This window comes from Octopus bimaculoides, chromosome 7 (genome assembly GCF_001194135.2).
Source record: "Octopus bimaculoides isolate UCB-OBI-ISO-001 chromosome 7, ASM119413v2, whole genome shotgun sequence".
NCBI classification, from domain to species: Eukaryota; Metazoa; Mollusca; class Cephalopoda; order Octopoda; family Octopodidae; genus Octopus; species Octopus bimaculoides.
The window spans coordinates 23,492,410-23,512,686 of record NC_068987.1 but is presented as its reverse complement, the minus strand read 5'-3'; the positions used below and the strand labels follow the sequence as shown (position 1 = coordinate 23,512,686).

General features: G+C 36.3%; 2 protein-coding genes across 2 annotated transcripts; one reads left to right on the top strand and one right to left on the bottom strand.

Annotated features, from left to right (window-relative positions):
* Positions 1–3,384: 3,384 nt before the first annotated feature.
* LOC106878870 (zinc finger protein 239) lies at positions 3,385–11,963 on the bottom strand. The gene is made up of 2 exons (XM_014928211.2): positions 11,289–11,963; positions 3,385–8,116 (listed from the first exon to the last, which is right to left on the bottom strand). The coding sequence occupies exon 2, from the start codon at positions 7,596–7,598 to the stop codon at positions 6,489–6,491; it is 1,110 nt and encodes a 369-aa protein (XP_014783697.1). The 5' UTR covers positions 7,599–8,116; positions 11,289–11,963; the 3' UTR covers positions 3,385–6,488.
* A 672-nt stretch (positions 11,964–12,635) lies between these two features.
* On the top strand, positions 12,636–18,192 carry LOC106878867 (zinc finger protein 665). The gene is made up of 2 exons (XM_014928209.2): positions 12,636–12,770; positions 14,840–18,192. The coding sequence occupies exon 2, from the start codon at positions 15,371–15,373 to the stop codon at positions 16,901–16,903; it is 1,533 nt and encodes a 510-aa protein (XP_014783695.2). The 5' UTR covers positions 12,636–12,770; positions 14,840–15,370; the 3' UTR covers positions 16,904–18,192.
* Positions 18,193–20,277: the final 2,085 nt, after the last annotated feature.

Here is a 20,277-nt window from a genome sequence, read left to right as displayed (position 1 = left end):
CAATATCAAAGGAAGGCTAACTAGCAAGATAGGTTTTGTATGTGGCAGATGCTCAGGAGCAATAAACACTGAAAATGTGCAGAGAACAACCTTTGCCACACTCCAGGGAGAAAAACTAGAAGTAGTTGATAGCTTCTGCTACCTAGGTGACCAAGTCAGTAGCGGGGAAAGGTGCACTGAAAGTGTAGCTGCTAGAATAATATCCTGGGCAAAGTTTAGAGAGCCCTTACTTCTGCTGGTGACAAAGAGCCTCTCACTCAGAGTAAAAGGCAGACTGTATGACGCATGTGTACGAACAGCCATGCTACATGGCAGTGAAACATGGGCCATGACTGCTGAGGACATGCGTAAGCTTGCAAGAAACGAAGCCAGTATGCTCCGATGCATACTCGACAGAGTGTAAGTACCTTGAGACAAAAGTTAGACCTAAGAAGCATCAGTTGTGGCGTGCAGGAGAGACGATTGTGCTGGTATGGACATGTGGCAAGAATGGATGAGGATAGCTGTGTGAAAAAGTGCCACACACTAGCAGTTGAGGGAACCTGTGGAAGAGGTAGACCCAGGAAGACCTGGGATGAGGTGGTGAAGCACGACCTTCGAACTTTAGGCCCCACCGAGGCAATGAGCGGGACCTTTGGAAATATGCAGTATGTGAGAAGACCTGGCAAGGCAAGTGAGAGCATAATCTGTGGCCTCTGCCAGAAGTGTACCCAGCTCACTTATTTGTATCTTTATTTCATTGGACACTAAAAACTCTGCTTGCGAAGACCTGTTGAGGCAAGTGAATTTGCAATTTGAAATCTGAAATCAAAATTGAACCGAATCCGACGACTGGCACCCATGCCAACCTCTCCTTCATTGGACACTAAACTCTACTTGTGAAGACCTGTTGGGGCAAGTGAAATTGAAATCATAATTGAACCATACTCAATGACTGGCACCTGCGCTAATGGAGCACTAACAGCACTGTCCGAGTGTGTTCATTGCCAGAGCAGCTGTCTGGCTTCTGTGCTAGTGGCCCGTAATTTATCAAAAATTCATTAAAACAAATCTTCATGACTTTGAACCTAGCAATGCTCTGTTTTTTTGTGTAGCTATCCATGAACGTAAGTATAACAAGGTTGCTTTTTTGTTGATGTGTCATAGAATGGAGATAGGGTATGTCAATGTAGAGAAAGATGATTGCAAGAAGCATTGCTTGCAGCATACAGCTTATAGAGATCTGGAAAACTAGCTTTAAATGAATATGGTGAAAAGCAGGTATCTGACAGCTTTTTAGAAGTAATATTTTCTAAAATGAGCTGTCCAAATAGTTTATGCTAATGAGTTCACAAATAGGAAGTAATCTTGAAACTTCTAAGAATGCTTCTGATTCAGGAGACAAAGCTTCTCTGGTTGAAAATATTTTCATGTTGCATTCATTGAAGCAACTTTTAAGTTCTTCAATGCAGTTATCAAAAACAGTTTTAAATACAATTAAAAGTACATATTCATTATCAGAATCTTCATGACCCAGTGTTGACATTATTACTGATGATTGTGTAATATATTCTGGAACTCTATGCATGCGTTGAGGAATAAAACAACTGTCTTCGAAATTAAATTTCTTAGCCTGAGAGAAGATGCTTTGAAATTCTCCTTTATCTATTCTTGGTTCTTTAAAAATATTCAGTTCTGCTATTGTTGCCATCATTTTTGTACATCCCAGAATGCGGAAAATAGGTTATAATTCAAGTTGTGAAGTTAAAATACAATTATGGAAAATCTGAAGAACTTCTTATCTTTTTTTGTTGCCAATCAAAGAAAGGATGTCAAATTTTCACTGCTAATGAAATGAGTTTCATAGTGAAAGTAAACAATTTTTATTTCTCTCTTTATATATGTATGCATGTGTTTCTATGTGTACATATACATATGTGTGTGTAAGTTTACATATATGTATGTTTGTGTGCAGAATGTTTTAGTTTATGGAACAGTTAAATAACATCCAGTTTATTTTCTCTAGGGAATTTACTTGGTCAGTATTTTTTCATGAAATGTTAAGGTAACCCATATACATATGTATGTGTGTTTGTGTAGACGGGATCAGAAAGTATCGATAAGGTGTAAATGATGAAAGGCAAAGTTGACATCGGTGGAATTTGGACTCAGAACATAAAGATGGATGAAATACTGCTAAGCCTTTCACTTAATGTGCTAACAATTCTCCCAGCTTGCTGCCCTAGTAATCATAATCCTTTCTACTATAGGCATAAAACCTGAAATTTTGTGGGAGGGGATTAGTTGATTACATCAACCCCAGTGTTCAATTGGTACTTATTTTATCGACCCCGAAACGATGAAATGCAAAGTTGACCTCAATAGAATTTGAACCCAATGTAAGGACAGATGAAATACCTCTAAGCATTTTACCCAGTGTGCTAAAAGTTCTGCCAGCCTAATAATAATAACAATAATGGTTTCAAATTTTGGGCACAACACCAACATGTTCACCCAGGTACTTGACTGGTACTTTATTTTAACAACCCAAAAATGATGAATAGCAATGTTAGCCTTAGTTGTAACACCATTATTATTATTACTATGCAAGTCTTGTCAAAGTCAGTCTTGCCTTTCATCCTTTTGAGGTCAATAAAATAAAGTACCAGTTGAGCACCGGGGTCCATTTACCTAACCCCCTAAAATTGCTGGCCATATGTCAAAATCTGGAATCATTATTTTTTATCATGTACTTGTAGACATGTTTTACAAGTCTTTTTTCGAAACTAAATTTTAATAAAGGATGTAGAATTTTTACCAAAAATATTCACATGCAAATGATTTCATATTGTTTGAAGTCTCCCCTTATAAAGGGGGGGGGGGGCAAAGGAAAAGATAAGGTTTGTGTTTATTTTTAGACTAAATTTATTGTTTTCCTCTTATGTCACAAACCCCCCAAAAAAAGCTATGAACATTTCATGCCTGTCTCCTCACTGAAGAGAAAAACTGAAAAATGTACAAAACAATGTGTTGATAACGTGCACCAACAGAGAGAAAACACAGTCATTTTAATTCAGCTCAGTAGAAATTTTGTGATCAACAATAACAACTAAAATAACAGTAGTAGTAGCAGCAACAACAACAGTATGTATAGATGTATTGTTTCAGGTGTAAACAGTAACAACAATAAGCTGACTTTTGCTAGTGTTTTGTCCAACAAAGGAACTTGATATAAAACATTTTTCTGAGAGATCAAAAGCTTGGGAACATTTTGTGCACTGAACCAGAGCCAAACAATTGATTACAAAGACTTGTGAGAGAAGAAAACTAATGTACCTACATTTTGTGAAAGATGCAACAGATTTTCTGTTCCCATTCAAATACAAGTTCAAGACAAATCTGGAAGATATTTTGAGTGAAATATGTTTTATTGGGACAGGAAGGGCATATGGTATCAAATGTATTCTTTATAAAAGTAAGCACGGGGCAAAAATGTAAGTACAAATAGTATGCAAAACTATAAGCTGGTTCTGCAGTATTTGGGAAACAGAGAACACAAAGGCCACTGTTAGAAACATCAGTGACGATGTCTGGCTAGTAATCATTCGTTTATCATTTAATGTCCACTTTTCAATATGTGCATGAATCAGATGTAATCTTTGTTGAGGCAAATTTTCTGTGGCTGGATGCCCTTTCTGTTGCCAAACCTCGTCTGTTTCTGGGTAAAGTAAAAATTCCCCCATACCCAGACTGGAAATGAACATCACTTGATGTCATATGGTCAGAATCATTTACAACCATCTCTTGACATAAAGACAAGTACAACAATCATATACACATCATCATTATCATATATATTATTCTTTAACAAGAATAATACTGACAGTGACTTCAAAGTCTTGGCTTGCTAACTCATCATTGCACCGTCTGGTGATAGCTTAACAGGCCAAAACTTTGAAGTCACTGTCAATAATATTCTTATGAAAAATTATTAAATATATACTTGAGAAAAAAGTATTGAATAATCCTTCAGTTTAAAATAAAATTGTTTTTATTGTAACATAAAAACAAACAATATATGATTTATATATAAATATATATCCCTGTAGCCCCCACAATTTGTGTGCCCTTCCCCAATCCTTAGAGATGTTGCATACTCCCTCTCCTACTACTGCTCCTGCTGCCTGGACACCTGATCACCACCGTCTGTCTCCTTAAAGATACCTCTAATGCTCACTCTCCCTCCTAAGTGTGAATAGCCATGTAGCTCCTCTACTCCAACCTCTTCCCTCATATCTTAACCACCATCTAGCATACAGAAGCAAAATCCTCCCTCTTTGGTTTTGTTGACTTGCAAGCTACATGGTGACCTCAATAGTGCCAGTTGCACTACTGAGGTCATCATATACACACTGTAAAGTGACTGGCATTAAGAAGGGCATCCAGCCGCAGAAACTGGAGTATGATGCAGTGCTTGACTCTTTGGATCCTTGTCGCACCGTGCAATGCATGCCAGCATTGAACATAAATATTGCCCCTATGCATCTGCCACACACAAAAACTATCTTCCCAGTTAACCTTCCTTTGATAATGCTGCACCTCTTATGTGTCCATAGCTTATACTGGGTACATCTTATGGAGTTTCTACCTATGCCTTTTCTACAGATTGAGCAGGGCCATCCACCTGAAGCAATTTGTGATTTGTCTGCCTTCCTACTTACTAAGACTTTGGCTTTCGCTAGATTGACTCTAAGGCCCTTCGATTCTAGACCTTGCTTCTACATCTGAAACTTCTCTAATTCTGGAGTGACTCAGCTATTAGAGGAAGGTCATCACCATAGAGGAGCTCGCATGAGTAGCCAGTCTTGAATTCCTCTGTTATTGCCTGGAGAACTATGATAATAAGAAGGGACTGAGGACTGATCATTGGTGATATATATATATATATATATCATCATCATCATCATTTAACGTCCACTTTCCATGCTAGCATGGGTTAGACGATTTGACTGAGGACTGGCGAACCAGATGGCTGCACCAGGCTTCAATCTGATCTGGCAGAGTTTCTACAGCTGGATGCCCTTCCCAATGCCAACCACTCCAAGAGTGTAGTGGGTGCTTCCACGTGCCACCGGCACGTATGTACATACACACACACGATAGGCTTCATTTCAGTTTCTGTCAAACAAATCCACTCACAAGACTTTGGTTGACCCAAAGCTTTACTAGAACATTATGGACATGAAATTCCTCATGACTCTGCAAGACCACAAAACATTACCAGAACTGAGTCCCATGGAGAAGTACCAAGAAAAAGTTCTTAAAGCTCAGTATTAAATTCAGATGACCAGCAAAACCCACCTACAAGCTTTCTGCAAAAAATCTACAACAAAAGCAACAGCCTCAATTCATGAAAGCTGTTAATCCTATGGCAACCCTTATCATTTTCAGGAATTAACCATGAGACACAAAAATCTTTCTTTCAGCCATGGCCAATGAAATCCAGGAGCGTCATCCACAACAATTACTACAACAGCTAGCCCCTAACAATCAAGAAGTATTGGGAACTGGTATTTAGGAAGGATAGGAAAACATTAGATTTATAAGCCCTAAAATTCACTCCATAATTGCCCACAGGCATATGGTGTAGTGGTTAAGAGCATGGGCTACTAACCCCAAGATTCCGAGTTTGATTCCAGGCAGTGACCTAAATAATAACAACAACAACAACATCGAAAAAATACCTTAGGAATAAGAACCCAGGTTCGAAATTTCCCCAAAACACCTGATGAAGGTGTTAACAACAAACAAGATGAGGACAAATATCCGTCAAATGTAAATAATGTACATTATTCCTCATCTCTCAAATATAGAACTGAATCAAGAAGTATTCCCTTATAGCAGCACTACTCGATCCACTTATGTGGTTGAGGAATAGTGGGAAACAAAAAGGTTAAATAAACCTGTGCTGATGATATGTTGAAGGCACCCTGTACACACTGTTGAGTAATTAGCATGGTAGAAAACCATGTCAAAACAGACTGGAGTCTAGTGCAACTCTCCAGCTTACCAGTGTCTAACCCAGGGGTTTTCAAACTGTGGTCCGTGGACAGCAAATACTTTTTATGGGCAATTTGATTTTATATATGCTTTTTAATCGAAATCTTTTGACAATAAACCTATTTGTCAAATACTGTTAAATAAATAAATGTAAAAATATATGTTATTTTAAGCAAATATTTATGTATAAATTTCATAAGCGTTTATAAGGGGGTCCCTAAGGTAAAGCCTGAAATATAAAGGGGTCCGCAAGTCAAAAAGTTTGAAAACCCCTGGTCTAACCCATGCCAGCATGGAAAATGGATGCTAAATGATGATAGTCTTCATGATCAATAAGCCAAAGCACTAGTATTTCCTTTCAGAATATTTTAACATAAATGTGTACAAGAATACTAGTAAATTAGTAGTCAGATGCATGATTACAAAGGAAGACTCCTTTCATCACAGTTCTATAGTTTGTCACCTGTGTGAATACATTTGTGACGCAATAAAGAAGCACGTTGAGAAAATTCTTTACTACAGCTATCACAGTGGTAGGGTTTCTCACCTGTGTGAATACGTTTGTGACGAGATAAATCACTCTTTTGAAAGAATGTCTTACCACAGATATCACAGTGATATGATTTCTCACCTGTATGAATACGTTTATGCTTGTTTAAGAGACCATTCTGACAGAAAGTTTTACCACAAATCTCACAATGGAATGGTTTCTCACCTGTATGAGTACTTAAATGGTAAGGCAAAGAATGACTTTGAGAGAATGTTTTACCACAAATATCACAGGAGTATAGCTTCTCACCTGTGTGAATACGTTTATGACGAGATAAATTACCACTGACAAAGAATGTTTTACCACATATCTCACAATGGAATTGTTTTTCACCTGTATGAATATTTATATGGTACAGTAGAGAATGACTTCGAGAGAATGTTTTGCCACAAATCTCACAGTTGAATGGTTTCTCTCCTGTATGAGTACTTATATGATAACGTAAAGAATTACTCTGAGAGAATGTTTTACCACAAATATCGCAGTGGTATGGTTTCACAACTGCATGAATATGTTCATGTTGAGATAAAGCACTGCTTACAGGAAATGCTTTACCACATGTCTTGCAGAGGTATGGTTTCTCACCTGAGTGAATACGTATGTGTTTAGATAAGGCACTACTTTCAGGAAACGCTTTATCACAAAACTCACAGTGGAATGGTTTCTCTCCTGTATGAATACTTATATGGCAAAGTAAGGTGTGTCTCTGAGAGAATGTCTTACCACAGATATCACAGGAATATGGTTTCTCACCTGTGTGAGTACGAATATGGGTAGACAATTGTCCTCTTTCTAAGAATGCTTTACCACAGATATCACAACGATGTGGCCTCTTCCCTGTATGAATTAATTTATGTCGAATTGAATATCTTTTCCTTGAAAATACCTTCCCACATATATTACAGGGATATGATTGTCCCTCTGTATCTTCCTGAGTCTGCTGCAAGACATAGTTATCTCTAGGTTGTGTTTCATCACAAACTTGACTTTCACACAGTTTCTCATCCATAATTTTTTTCCATTAAATACATAACAATACAAACATATGTTCCAGTTTTTCTTTGTAATTTATAAATGAGAAATTGTTCCACAAATATTCTGAATAAACACTGTATTAATTCAAAAGAAATATATTCTTAAGGTATATAAACCATAAAAAACTCTGATAAGACACTTCACCCAGATTGAATCTTTTCCCAGGAATCAATTTGACAATGACATCAGGTAAAAGATCCCTTAATTTGTTCCAGTTTTCAATATCCAGCTATGAAAGATGTTTCACAGAAGTCACTTCAAGAGTCATAGTAAATTTTCCAACTACATTTAACACAAATTCATCCAGTAAACATTTTCTCAACTTCACAGAAATTAGTTGAAGCTAATATTAATCCAGAGAAATATTTCGGAGTAATTCAATCAACATTGTAGTTATATGGTGACATGTGCTTCTGATAATGTCTTTAAAATCAAACAAATTTCTTGCTGTATTTCGATAAAGAAATTCTCATCCTTATGTCACCAGACACCCTGAAACAGATAATATAAAATATATAATGTAAACATTAAAAAATATTAAAGAGAAATAACTTGCGCAGACACGTTTTAAGATAAAATATAAAAAAGAAAACCTAATGTTAATGTGTGTATCAGTGGCTCTCAACAATTTTTAGTCTATGGACCCCTTTGATTGCTGTTCTGGTGAACCCCCATAGCCGTTAGATGTTTTAAAACTAGTTTTAGAAATATTTCAAAATTCCTATTTTGTTTTCACACATTAACTTGTGTAGGTTGAACTACATAAAACGTTTGAAAAAGAAATTTAGCTGTTTCTTGCAATAAATATATCTAAAGCAACCTTTTTTCATGAATCCTTAATATATTACAGAGGATCCAGAATTTACTATTTTGCTTGCGTAGACTCCATGGGTCCTATGGATCTCGGTTGAGAACCACTGGTGTAAATGAATGATGAGTACTTTCTGCAGGTGTCTTGAGAAGGAAGATTTGGTAAGGAGATAATAGTAGGTAGGACTCGTAGCTAGTAGAGGTCGATGTGGTTGATACCTAGTTTGAATTTTTAGAGTTCAATATCTTTCAGGAAAACATGGACAAGGAATGAGTGAGTGCCAGAAGGCCGCAAGTCTGGAAATGTTTGGAGTAAAGTAATATGAGCAGAGTTCGGAGGTTATGAAAGATTACAGGTAACAAAGGTGAGACAAATAAGGTGAGCGGAAGGCAAACATAACTGGTTAGTTCAGATGTAAAAGAAACAGAGGAGAGATGCAGTGTGATTGTGGTTGTAGTGTTTTCCATAAGTAGTGAAGTCTTGCCACTCAACCAGATGGGAAACGACAAAAAAATGGAGGATGCAACAACCAAAGTGTCCACCACGGATCCCTTGTGAACTTTGCAACAGACACTTCCATGCAAGAATCGGCCTCATTAGTCATCAGAGGCTTAAACACGGATAGAGGGGAAGAAGTGGTCAAGAAAAACCCAAATAAATTATCGGACACACGATAAAACGTCGACGAAGACGTAGTTTAGACTAGAGTATATAACAGAAATGTAGCACACATATGTACTTTGTTGAGAGTCAGTAACTTTTCAGAATTAATATGGCTTCTTATCCTAAACATATGACTGAGCCTATAGGATATAGTTTTAGCCATGTTAACTATAATGTGGTCACCGTAAGAGACGATACTTTAATAGGACCAGCATTCTTAAAGTTTGTGATGTTTTTTTTAAATGTAAGTTATTCACGAGAAAGGTATATTTTTGAACGTGTTGCCTGCCTGCCTATCTATCTATCAAGTGACAAAGTTTTGATATTATTAAAAAAGACACACAGTGATCACAGCCACATTGCATAGCGTTTTCTACAGCTTTAAGAGTATTTCTCATAGCGCATATCTTCTATGCGGTAGTTCAGCCCTGATTGACCGCACGTACGATCATAGGCGTTCCAGTTACAACCATCCTATATATATTTTAACGATTTTTTTTTTATTTAATCGATTTGAAATGATAGAATGTTATTTGAAGATTTGCCTATATCTAGCAGGTCGATAACCACAGAGATGTGCACACTAAGTTTTTGCTGAGACCTGTTGTGAAATTCAATAATCTTTTGAAAAAAATGAATTATATAGTCAAATGCCTGAAAAATAAATAAATTGGATGGTCCCAAACAGCTAAGATCATAGGTATGCTCTACCATTGCTGACATGGAGCTATAAAAAAAAACAACTACCGCCACCGATAATACTATGTGGATAATGTAGTCTTAGATACAATATGTATAAATAAAAAGTGTAACAGTAAGGAGGTAATACTGTTAATAATATGTCTGCACTATCAGAGTTGTCTAGGAGCGAAACGTCTGTTTGCGAATCACTGATATTTTGCACAAACACATGTAGTAACGCCTGCGCATGCGTAGAATTAACAAAGCAAGCGTTTCCCGCTCAATTCATTCTTTTTCTCGCTGGCCAGCGATTGAGCATGGACGTGTGTTTAAAAGCTGTCCCTACATCTTTCGGTCTTATACTCGACAGCTCGTTATTCTCACCTCTAAAGATGTATAACTAAAGATATGTATGTTTTACCAAGTAAATAAATGTTGTTTAAGTTGTTTAGTCTGGAGTTCAGCGTTCCGTCAATTTCTTTAATTTTTTAGTAGAAAGTCAGGTATACAATCTAAAGATGTATAACCCACTTTCTACTAAACACATATATGATACGTTATAATACCAGAAAGATAAACGGTTAAAGTAAAGCGTTTGATAAACATGCTTTTCTTATTAATTACAACTGGGGGTATGTAAAGTAAATTCACCATTTAATAACATAAATATTCATCTATTTGAATCTAACCAGATACTATTCAATTCCAGTAATTTTTTTCCGCCTATAACAAAATGTTTATCAAAAATATAAGCAATTTCGGAAATTTCCCTCTTACCATCTTCCATTAATCTAACAGCAATATTAATAACTAGTTTTGGGATTCTTAGTTTCGTATTTAAGAAATACGAACTGATGTTAGATAAGATGAGATTATTTTTTCTGTCCCCTACTAGTAGCACGTCAAGTAAAATGCTTAGCGGCATTTCGTCTGCTTTTCTTTCTGAATTCAAATTCCGCCGAGGTCGACTTTGTCTTTCATCTTTTACGAGTCGATAAAATAAGTACCAACTGAGCATTGACGTCGATATAATCGACTTAACCATTCCTTGAAATTACTGGCCTTGTGCGAAAATTTGAAGCCAATGTTTCTTTCAGGCTAATTTTTATTACGATAGTAAAGCACCAAAAACTATTGTGGTGTGATGGAGTAAAAAGACAAGAAGCAAAAGGACAGAATGAAACGTTGGACCGCGGCGGAGTAAACGATCGCTCCAGATCAAAATACGTCTTTCTCGTAAGCTGTCTGTCTTCTGACTGCCCCCACTTGCTGGCCTTCGACCGGGTGTGTCCGACTTCCCGTCTGGCCCTTCCGGTCCGGCTTCACAGCCCATAACACCACAACTATTGTTATGGTTAATGTTACTGTTATTGTAATGAAAAATAACAAAAAGCAAATTTCCAAAATTTTTATATACTTATGAAAATATTTTGTTAAAGACGATGCTATGTGAAATTCAATATTATCAGATTAGTCCTGAGTATATAAATATTTCTGTGGTGTACTTACCTTATAAGATTATCAGAGGTGGCAGGTTTGGGAAAATGGCACCATTTTTCCATGCCTGCCAGCACGTTTCCATTATATTGTTCCACTTCTCTCTCCCTACCTTCCTGATTGGAAGTGGGGACTCAATAGTATGAGACATGTTGAATAAGCTGATCTGGATGACAGTTCTGAGAGTCAAAGCGAAAGATCGTCCCAAGGGAATACCATTACAAAAACGTTTTCGAGTGCATTCAAACTACCTTAGCTCCAAAGGTTTGGCTACTATTTCTAGCACACCCTGCTACCACGTAACAGCTATTTGCAGTAAAGGACCCAAAATACCTGTTACGTGGTAACAGGGCGTGCAACAAATAGCAGCCAAATCTTTGCTTTTTCGGGGAAAGAGCCGTTTACGCGTGATTTCGATGTCACATTCGTTGAAAGCATGCGAAATAACCTGGAAAAGAAAAAACTCGGCACTGTCATGCCCATTGGGCACTGTCATGGTATTAGCTGTCAGAAGTGAAAGTAGAAAAATCTGACAAGGAACGTTACTGCTGGTTTGAGTTGATTCTTTGGCTACTGACAGCTAATACCATGACTGGCCGGAGCGAGCTATCTGTCTGTCTGTCTCTCTCTCTCTCTATCTATCACTCGAAAGTTATTGGAACAAATTCGACACCTATATCCATGCGTTTGAAAACGCGCAGTCGCGCGTCCGCGCTAGCTAGTCGTGAGTGGTCGATCCTATTATTTTAAAACTTCAAACTTCATTTGTTTTCTATTTTGATAAATTTTCTCTGTTGAAAATTATATTTTTATATTTTAAATAATTTGCAATTTCAGAAAATATATTTTTATATTAAATTTGCGTGTTCTAATTTGATAAATTCTACGGACACAGAGGTGAACGAGTGATAGATAGATAGATAGATAGATAGATATATATAGAGAGATAGATAGCTCCGGCTAGTCAGTAGCCAAAGAATCAACTCAAACCAGCAGTAACGTTCCTTGTCAGTTCTACTTTCACTTCTGACAGCTAATACCATGACAGTGCCAAAAACTCTGCTGCTGGGAAACTCAGACTTTCCAGGTGACTCAACGGGTCACGGGTAGTCTAGTATTATATTAAAGCTTTGCATTAAGCTACAAAATGATCCTCCTGTTAACTTCCCAGTAACGAACTTAACGGTGTTAAGAGATGCATGTCTTCCACCTCTATTAATCCTTTTACCTTCGATTTAACAAACTTTCTGCATTGTTGCCAGACATTTTCGTCTGTTAATCCATTAACTCGAAAGTTTATTGTATTGAGAGTTGTCTCGCTCTATCTCACATTCATTCAATACGTAAGTACGGCTACAAAAATTATTGCCGTACTGTTATTGTTATGGAACGTGGCTAGAAGCTAAGTTACAAAATTTCTCTATATTTATGGAAAATTCTGTGTTACTGGTGATAAGAATTACTGTGAGTTTTTATGGAAATGAATATTCTAAGGTTAGTTTTAAGTAGATACATATTTCTTTGGTTTATTAACTCTGTATAACTCTTGTTGTAAATAACAAGCAAACGCATGTTCGTGTGTGTTTTGGTGGTTCTAGCTGGTGTTCTTGTTGGAGCAGACCTTTTGTCAACCGTGACCATCCGATTTTTAAATTTTTATCTTTTCGAGTAGTTGTCTTCATTATCTAGTGTATCTTCTGTTTCTTATGATAATAGGGTGTAATTTGAGGGAGGTTGAGCGAAGCAGTATTTGATTGCATTATATTGTTTTGGGAACGAAATGAAGGGGGTTATAGAGGTTCGTCTATAAACTAAGAACTGACGATCTGCCAGAGTGTGGAAGATGGAGACACCCCAAAATAACACATAAAATAATCAAGAAATAACAATATTGATGGCCATAAACAATATTGATGCGATTAAAAAAATGAGTACGTAGACGAGAATATAGTATGTTCAGTAAACTTATCAGTTACGAAGACTTAGTTTGTCTGGCTTAAAGTCTTCTTTCTTCACAACTTTAAATAAATCTTTTGTTCTCCAAACTTGCCAATTCACAATGAATCGTTCCTCCACCCTTTATGACATCAATTTGCACAACTCCTCTTGGCTCTCGCCCTCCTCCCATATCCATACAGTTGACTCAGAAGCTGAATCTTTCGCAATTCTGAACTGTCTGCAGTTATCATCTACACGGATTACACAAACACTGTTGGTTTCTTTCTGAACTCCAAATACAGTATTTATCAAAGTTTGTCTATGCTCTTACAGTAAAGAAGACTGACACCATTTGTAAAGTGAATGCCATACAGGCAACATGTCGAGTGCCTCGTGTTGTATGTATTTATGTGTGTGTGTGTATGCACGCACACAAGGGAGTACTGAAAAGTTCCTGGCTTTAAGGGTGTTGTGAAAGGCCTTGGTTGGAGGCCTAACCTTCCAAGTTCTTTTGCCGGGCTTAGAAAAACTGAAGTACCACTGCAATGAGTGTGTGAATCTGAGATGGGAATATGTTAAATAAAATTATAACTGATTCTCCTGTATTTTCTTTTACCAAAAGCCCAAAACTTTTCAGCACCCCTTCATATGACTTCTGTCTCGGGAGAAGATATATATATATATATAATGTGTGTGTGTGTATAAAGCATAAATATACGACAAGCTTCTTTCAGTTTTCATCTTCTAAATCTACTTAATAGGCCTTTAGTTGGCTTGGGCTATAGACAGAAGATAGTTACCCAAAGTACCACAATGTGAGACAACCCAAAATCATGTGGTTGGGAAGTAAACTTATGACACTAACTTATGACACTAACTATAAAAACATAAAAGCTCACTATGATATCTCAAATCTCTAAGTTTATTGTTATTTGAGAAGGTTAGTGCATATACTCATTAAAGGGTGCTTCTGTGCAGCTAAACTTCCCTTCTGTCACACTTTGAATAATGATCTGCAAAAACAAGAAGAAAATGTATGGCAATGGTTGGAATCAAATCCACATTATAGCACTTCTCACACACATGGTCAGAGAAGCTGTTAGACATTGTAAATTTCACCCCTAAAAGTGGTCATTTGACTAACTGGCAAGCCTTTATTTCGCAAAATACAAGCTCAAGCACACTGTGTTTTTGTCTCTTCTATATCTAAATTGTGAGAATGCCTCACCTCAGATAACACAGCGATATGGTTTCTCACCTGTGCAAATACATTTGTGATTTCTCAACCTGCTACTAAAAGTGAATGTTTTACCACAGATACCTTTATTGTAAAACCTTACACTAAACACTAGCACAAACTTATTCCAAGATTTGCAGCCTTTTGGAATTGAACAGCATCAAACTCCAGGAAGACTTACTAAGGTTATGAGTCCTTATCTAGTGGCCTTCCATCATGAATTCATCCTTTTGAAGATACATTAAGAAAGTTCTCATCATTAATTTCCATGATATTTTTATATCATTGGTATATATATATCATTACCTTACTGTACATTTTGGCCAAGTTATTTGCCTTGTATTGATGTATAATTGTGTCTTATATATTTTATATTTGTATATTTCAGGGTGCTTGATGGCATAAAGATGAGAATCTCTCAAGTTACTGCAAGACATTTGTCTGATTTATTTTAAAGATTCAAGAATGATGTTGTCAGGAACACATGTCACAAAATAGCTACAATGTTGATTAAATTACTGTGGAATATTTCTCTGAATCAGTATTAACTTCATATATTTTCTGTGAAGTTGAGAAAACATTTACTGGATGAATTTGCATGTTGAATATAGTTGGAAAATTTACCATGAATCCTGAAGTGACTTCAGTGAAATGTCTTTCATAGCTGGATATTGAGAACTGGAACAAATTAAGGGATCTTTTATCTGATGTCATTGTCAAATTGATTCCTGGGAAAAGATTCAGTCTGGGTGATGAATCTTAGAAGAGTTTCTTTATGGTTTATATACCTTAAGAATATATTTCTTTGAATTAATACAGTGTTTATTCAGAATATTTGTGGAACAATTTCTCATTTATAAATTACAAAGAAAAACTGGAACATATGTTTGTATTGTTATGTATTTAATGGAAAAAAATTATGGATGAGAAACTGTGTGAAAGTCAAGTTTGTGATGAAACACAACCTAGAGATAACAATGTCTTGCAGCAGACTCTGGGAGAGACAGGGAAAAACTCATATCCCTGTGAAATATGTGGGAGGGTATTTACAGTGAAAAAAAATTCAGTTCAGCATAAATTAATTCATACAGAGAAGAAGCAACACCACTGTGATATTTGTGGCAAAGCATTCTTTTGTAGAAGTAATTTATCAAATCATATTCGTATTCACACAGGTGAGAAACCATACACCTGCAATATCTGCGGTAAGACATTCTCTCAAACTGGTCATTTAGCATGTCACAAACGTACTCACACAGGTGAGAAACCATACTGCTGTGATATTTGTGGTAAAACATTCTCTCTCAGACATACTTTACTTTACCATAAAAGTGTTCATACAGGAGCGAAACCATTCCACTGTGAGTTTTGTGATAAAGCATTTCCTGAAAGTAGTGCCTTATCTAAACACAAACGTATTCACACAGGTGAAAAACCATTCCAGTGTAAGATTTGTGGCAGAGCGTTTCGTGTACACAGTGCCTTAGCTCAGCATGAACATACTCATGCAATTGAGAAACCATTCCACTGCGATATTTGTGGCAAAACATTCTCTCAGAGCAATACTTTACGTTATCACATAAGAGTTCATACAGGAGAAAAACCATTCAACTGTGATATTTGTGGTAAAACATTCTTTGAAAGAAAGCGATTATCTTACCATATTCGTACTCACACAGGTGAGAAGCCATACTCCTGTAATAGCTGTGGTAAAGCTTTCTCTCAGAGAACTTCTTTACATTACCATATAAGTACTCATACAGGTGAGAAACCATACCATTGTGATATCTGTGGTAATTCATTCTCTAAAATGAGCACTTTGTCTTCCCACAAGCGTATTCACACTGGTGAGAAACCCTATCACTGTGATATCTGTGGTGAAAAGTTCTCCCAGCTTGGCAATTTATCTCGCCACAAACGTATTCATACAGGTGAGAAGCTACATTCTTGTAATATCTGTGGTAAACAGTTTTCTGAAAGGACATCTTTACTGTACCATGTAAGTAATCATACAGGAGAGAAGCCATTCCACTGTGATATATGTGATAAAACTTTTTCTCAGAACAGTTTCTTAAACAAGCATAAACGTATACACACAGGTGAGAAACCGTACTCCTGTGATATCTGTGGTAAAGCATTCTTTCAAAGAAGTGCTTTATCTTGTCACAAACGTATTCACACAGGTGAAAAGCCATACCAGTGTGATGTCTGTGGTAAAACATTCTCTCAAACTGGTCATTTATCTTGCCATAGACGCATTCACACAGGTGAGAAACCATACCACTGTGATATCTGTGGTAAAACATTCACTTTAAGTAGCAGGTTGAGAAACCACAAATGTATTTGCACAGGTGAGAAACCATATCGCTGTGTTATCTGTGGTGATGCATTCTCACAAAATGCTGATTTGTCTAGACATGCACAAATCCATACTAGAGAGAAGTTGTTGTAATGGTACTGTGATATCTAGTCAAAGAATCTCTCTTTGTAGTTACATATCTAATCACTATGGTGAGGGAAGGTGCATGGTTCAGTAGTTAGCGCATCAGGCTCACAATCAATAGGTAGTGAGTTCAATTCCTGGACTGGCCTGTGTGTGGTGTTCTTGAGCAAAACACTTTATCATTCAACTACTACCGTAGTTGAATAGTATTCTTAAGGCCACAGTTTACTCACATGCAGCATCTTTCAGAGCTTGTTGCTAATTCAGTTCTTAACTAAATGGAAAACCATTAACATTTTTGAAGAGGACTATAGTGCATGGAGAAGCCTAAGCATTCCCTCAAAATTTATACAACAATACCCTTGACATCTTTTACAAGATATTGAATATAACTAAATTGTCTATGTGTGACCATCCACTACATGGTAGAAATAGCAACCAAATCTACCCGAAATTAAAGGAAAAGTTATAAAAAAGGGCAGATGCATTAGATAGTTGTCCTTCATACACAATACACAAACTGAAGATATGATTATCATCATAGTAAAGCCTTTCATGATAGGTGTCCTTAGTAACTAGGACTTACTTGGGCCTTACAAATGGCAACTATAATCATATTTGCTAATTTCCAAGACTGAACTTTAATGTAACTTCATCACACATACATTATTTAATTACACTAAAGAATTCAATATCTTCATTTCTTGATGTTTGTTATTATTGCCTCTATTTTTAAAAAAAAATTTAAATCGGAAAAGATCTATCTTCAATCTAGCTTTTGATTTGGATGATTTTGTAAGATGCCAGAATTTTACTAAATCTTAATAAATACTTGTGAATGTAGTAGCATCTGCCAAAAAATTCCAATAAATTATTTTGGTATTTCACTTAGGTTATAATATTTTTCAATATTAAGGTCTTTTCAGGTAGTGAGATAGCAGAATCATTGGCTCATCAGACAAAATACTTGGCAGCATTTCTTGCAGCTCTTTGTATTCTGGGTTCAAACTCCATTTGAAATAAGTATCAGTGGAGTGTTGTAGTCAATGGTATCAACTATGCCCCTCCCCTAAAATTACTAATCTTGTGCCAAAATTTGAAACCAGTATTTTGATCTTGGTACTACTCACAACATCTTGTGCCATGGATATACCATCTTGTTTCTCATTCTTTTACTTCAAAATAAGTTTTGATACATCTCACACACATAGCTTAATTATTTAATCTTAAACATCAGTCATAATGTTATTGGTTACTTCCTATATTCTTTGTTGAATAAATGTTTATGTATTATTAAATATCTTTGTTTATTATTCTTCTCTGACTTAAAATTAAATAAAATAAGCAAATCAGAAAAAGGAAGACTTAAATGTTATTGATTTTTTTCATAAATTGTTTTGAGAATTTACTGACAATATTTCTTTGACAAAAAGAAATCAATGCAAAGATATGAGTTAAGAAGGAAAATTCTAAATAGAGAACTTCCAGAGCAATCTAAACTGAAAGCAACATAAACTAACTTGTGGGTAAAATAAATTCTGCATCAAGTACTTTGTACTTTATTAGGATATTTTTGAAGTTTGTTTGATTGTTAGATTTAATAATTCTGAGATATGTGGCGCATTGCTGTACTTGAGAAGACCTACCCACCGCAACAGAATTGAGATCCTAAAACCAAGGGGCTCTGTAATAAGCACTGCTGATGGTGCTACATTATAAGCATCCAGTACACGCTGTAGCTAGGAAAGGCATCCAGCTGCAGAAACCAAATCAAAACACTATGGAACCTGGTGTGGCTCCTGACCTTGCCAGTTTCTGTCAAGTTATCCAATCCATACCAGCATGGAAAACAGATGTTTAAACAATGATGATGAAATAGAGATGTCAGTATGAACAATATTTCATATCTGCAGGAAGTAAAATAGCTAAAATATCATTTAGCAACACATTAAGACATTTCTGTATTAACAGAGAAATTCTTTTAAGTGCGGGGAAAGAAAGAGATAACCAAAGAGAAAGAAGATGACATTCCATTGAACAACATAAGGAAGAGAAATGAAAGCATTAAATAGGAGTGAGGAAAAGTAAGAGAAAAAGAAGGTTGACAAATAAGTTAAAGAATGACTGAGACAGAAGTTAGAAAGAATATGCAGAGTAGTCACTTGGTGGAAGAAAAACCAAAGTAACTATGCACCCTTAAAGATATGGGTTTATTATCTGTAATATAGATCAACTGAAAGAATGTGCTGTTTACTTCACATAATTTCTGATTGATTCTTCAACCACTTTGTTCTTGATGTAAGGCAGTTATAGATAAATGTTGCAAGGATTTCCCCTCATAAGTATTGTTGCTTCTTGATAATTAGTAGAGATGGTTGTAATAAATGGTTTCCTTGGTTTCTAATACAGTTTCAATTAATCAGTGAATAGTTGTCTGCAAGAAGCTCTATAAAAAGAACTATTGCAAAAAAATGGTTCTGGGAGAGGATGTGAAAGATGTCAAAGAAGTTACAAGGAGGTGTAGGATGATTTAGAATGTATGAATCTATAACATTAAGTCTTGCACTTTTTAACTATTAGTTGCTTGGAAATTGTTGTAGTTTATGGCTTTGGCAAATGTTTGAAAAAAGTTGTTGCAGAATATTGTACCCCATCATTATCATGGCTACCATTCTAGCATGGTTAGAAGTTTGACATTCTGTTGGTGGTTACAAAATACCTTCTTATTTTCTTATATGCATTATAAACTGATGGAGCCATCAACACAACGGACTTTCTGTTAACAAACACATGCATGTTTCCTCTCCCTTATCGTTTCTAATTCGTTCCTACTTCGATTTAACGGACTCCCAGTATTAACAGATAATCCTTCCTTTACAAATCTGCGAAGTTGACGACTTTGTGTCTGTCAACTTCTCTAAAAGACACCGAATATGTCAATCATATGTGGGGTGCGACCAGACACTGAGATAAAAAAATTTTCCCCACAAATAGTTTCAATACAGTTTGACGCAGGAAAATATACTTCCAGAAGGAGGGAAAAGGACATAAGATCAGGCCTCCAAATAAAATATATGAGACAGACGAAAGATGGAAGGGATACTGGGAGCTGGCCACGGATTTGGGAAGTCTAGTAATTTTTCCACTTATAAAAACGACAAAAAGACCAGACTTAGTCATATGGAACACAGAACGGAGAATAGGAATCTTGCTAGAACTGACAGTACCATGGGAAGAGAACATCGACAATGCAGAGAAACGAAAGGAGAAGAGATACGAGAAACTAATCGAAGAGTGCAGAGAACAGGGATGGACTTTCGAGTATTACCATCTGGCAGTGGGGGCTAGAGGCTTCATTGAAAGGAAAATGACAACACTATTCA

What these genes read in the sequence shown, in the direction of transcription:
- LOC106878870 (XM_014928211.2), bottom strand. Translation starts at nt 7,598, where the DNA reads ATGGATGAGAAACTGTGTGAAAGTCAAGTTTGTGATGAAACACAACCT.
- LOC106878867 (XM_014928209.2), top strand. Translation starts at nt 15,371, where the DNA reads ATGGATGAGAAACTGTGTGAAAGTCAAGTTTGTGATGAAACACAACCT.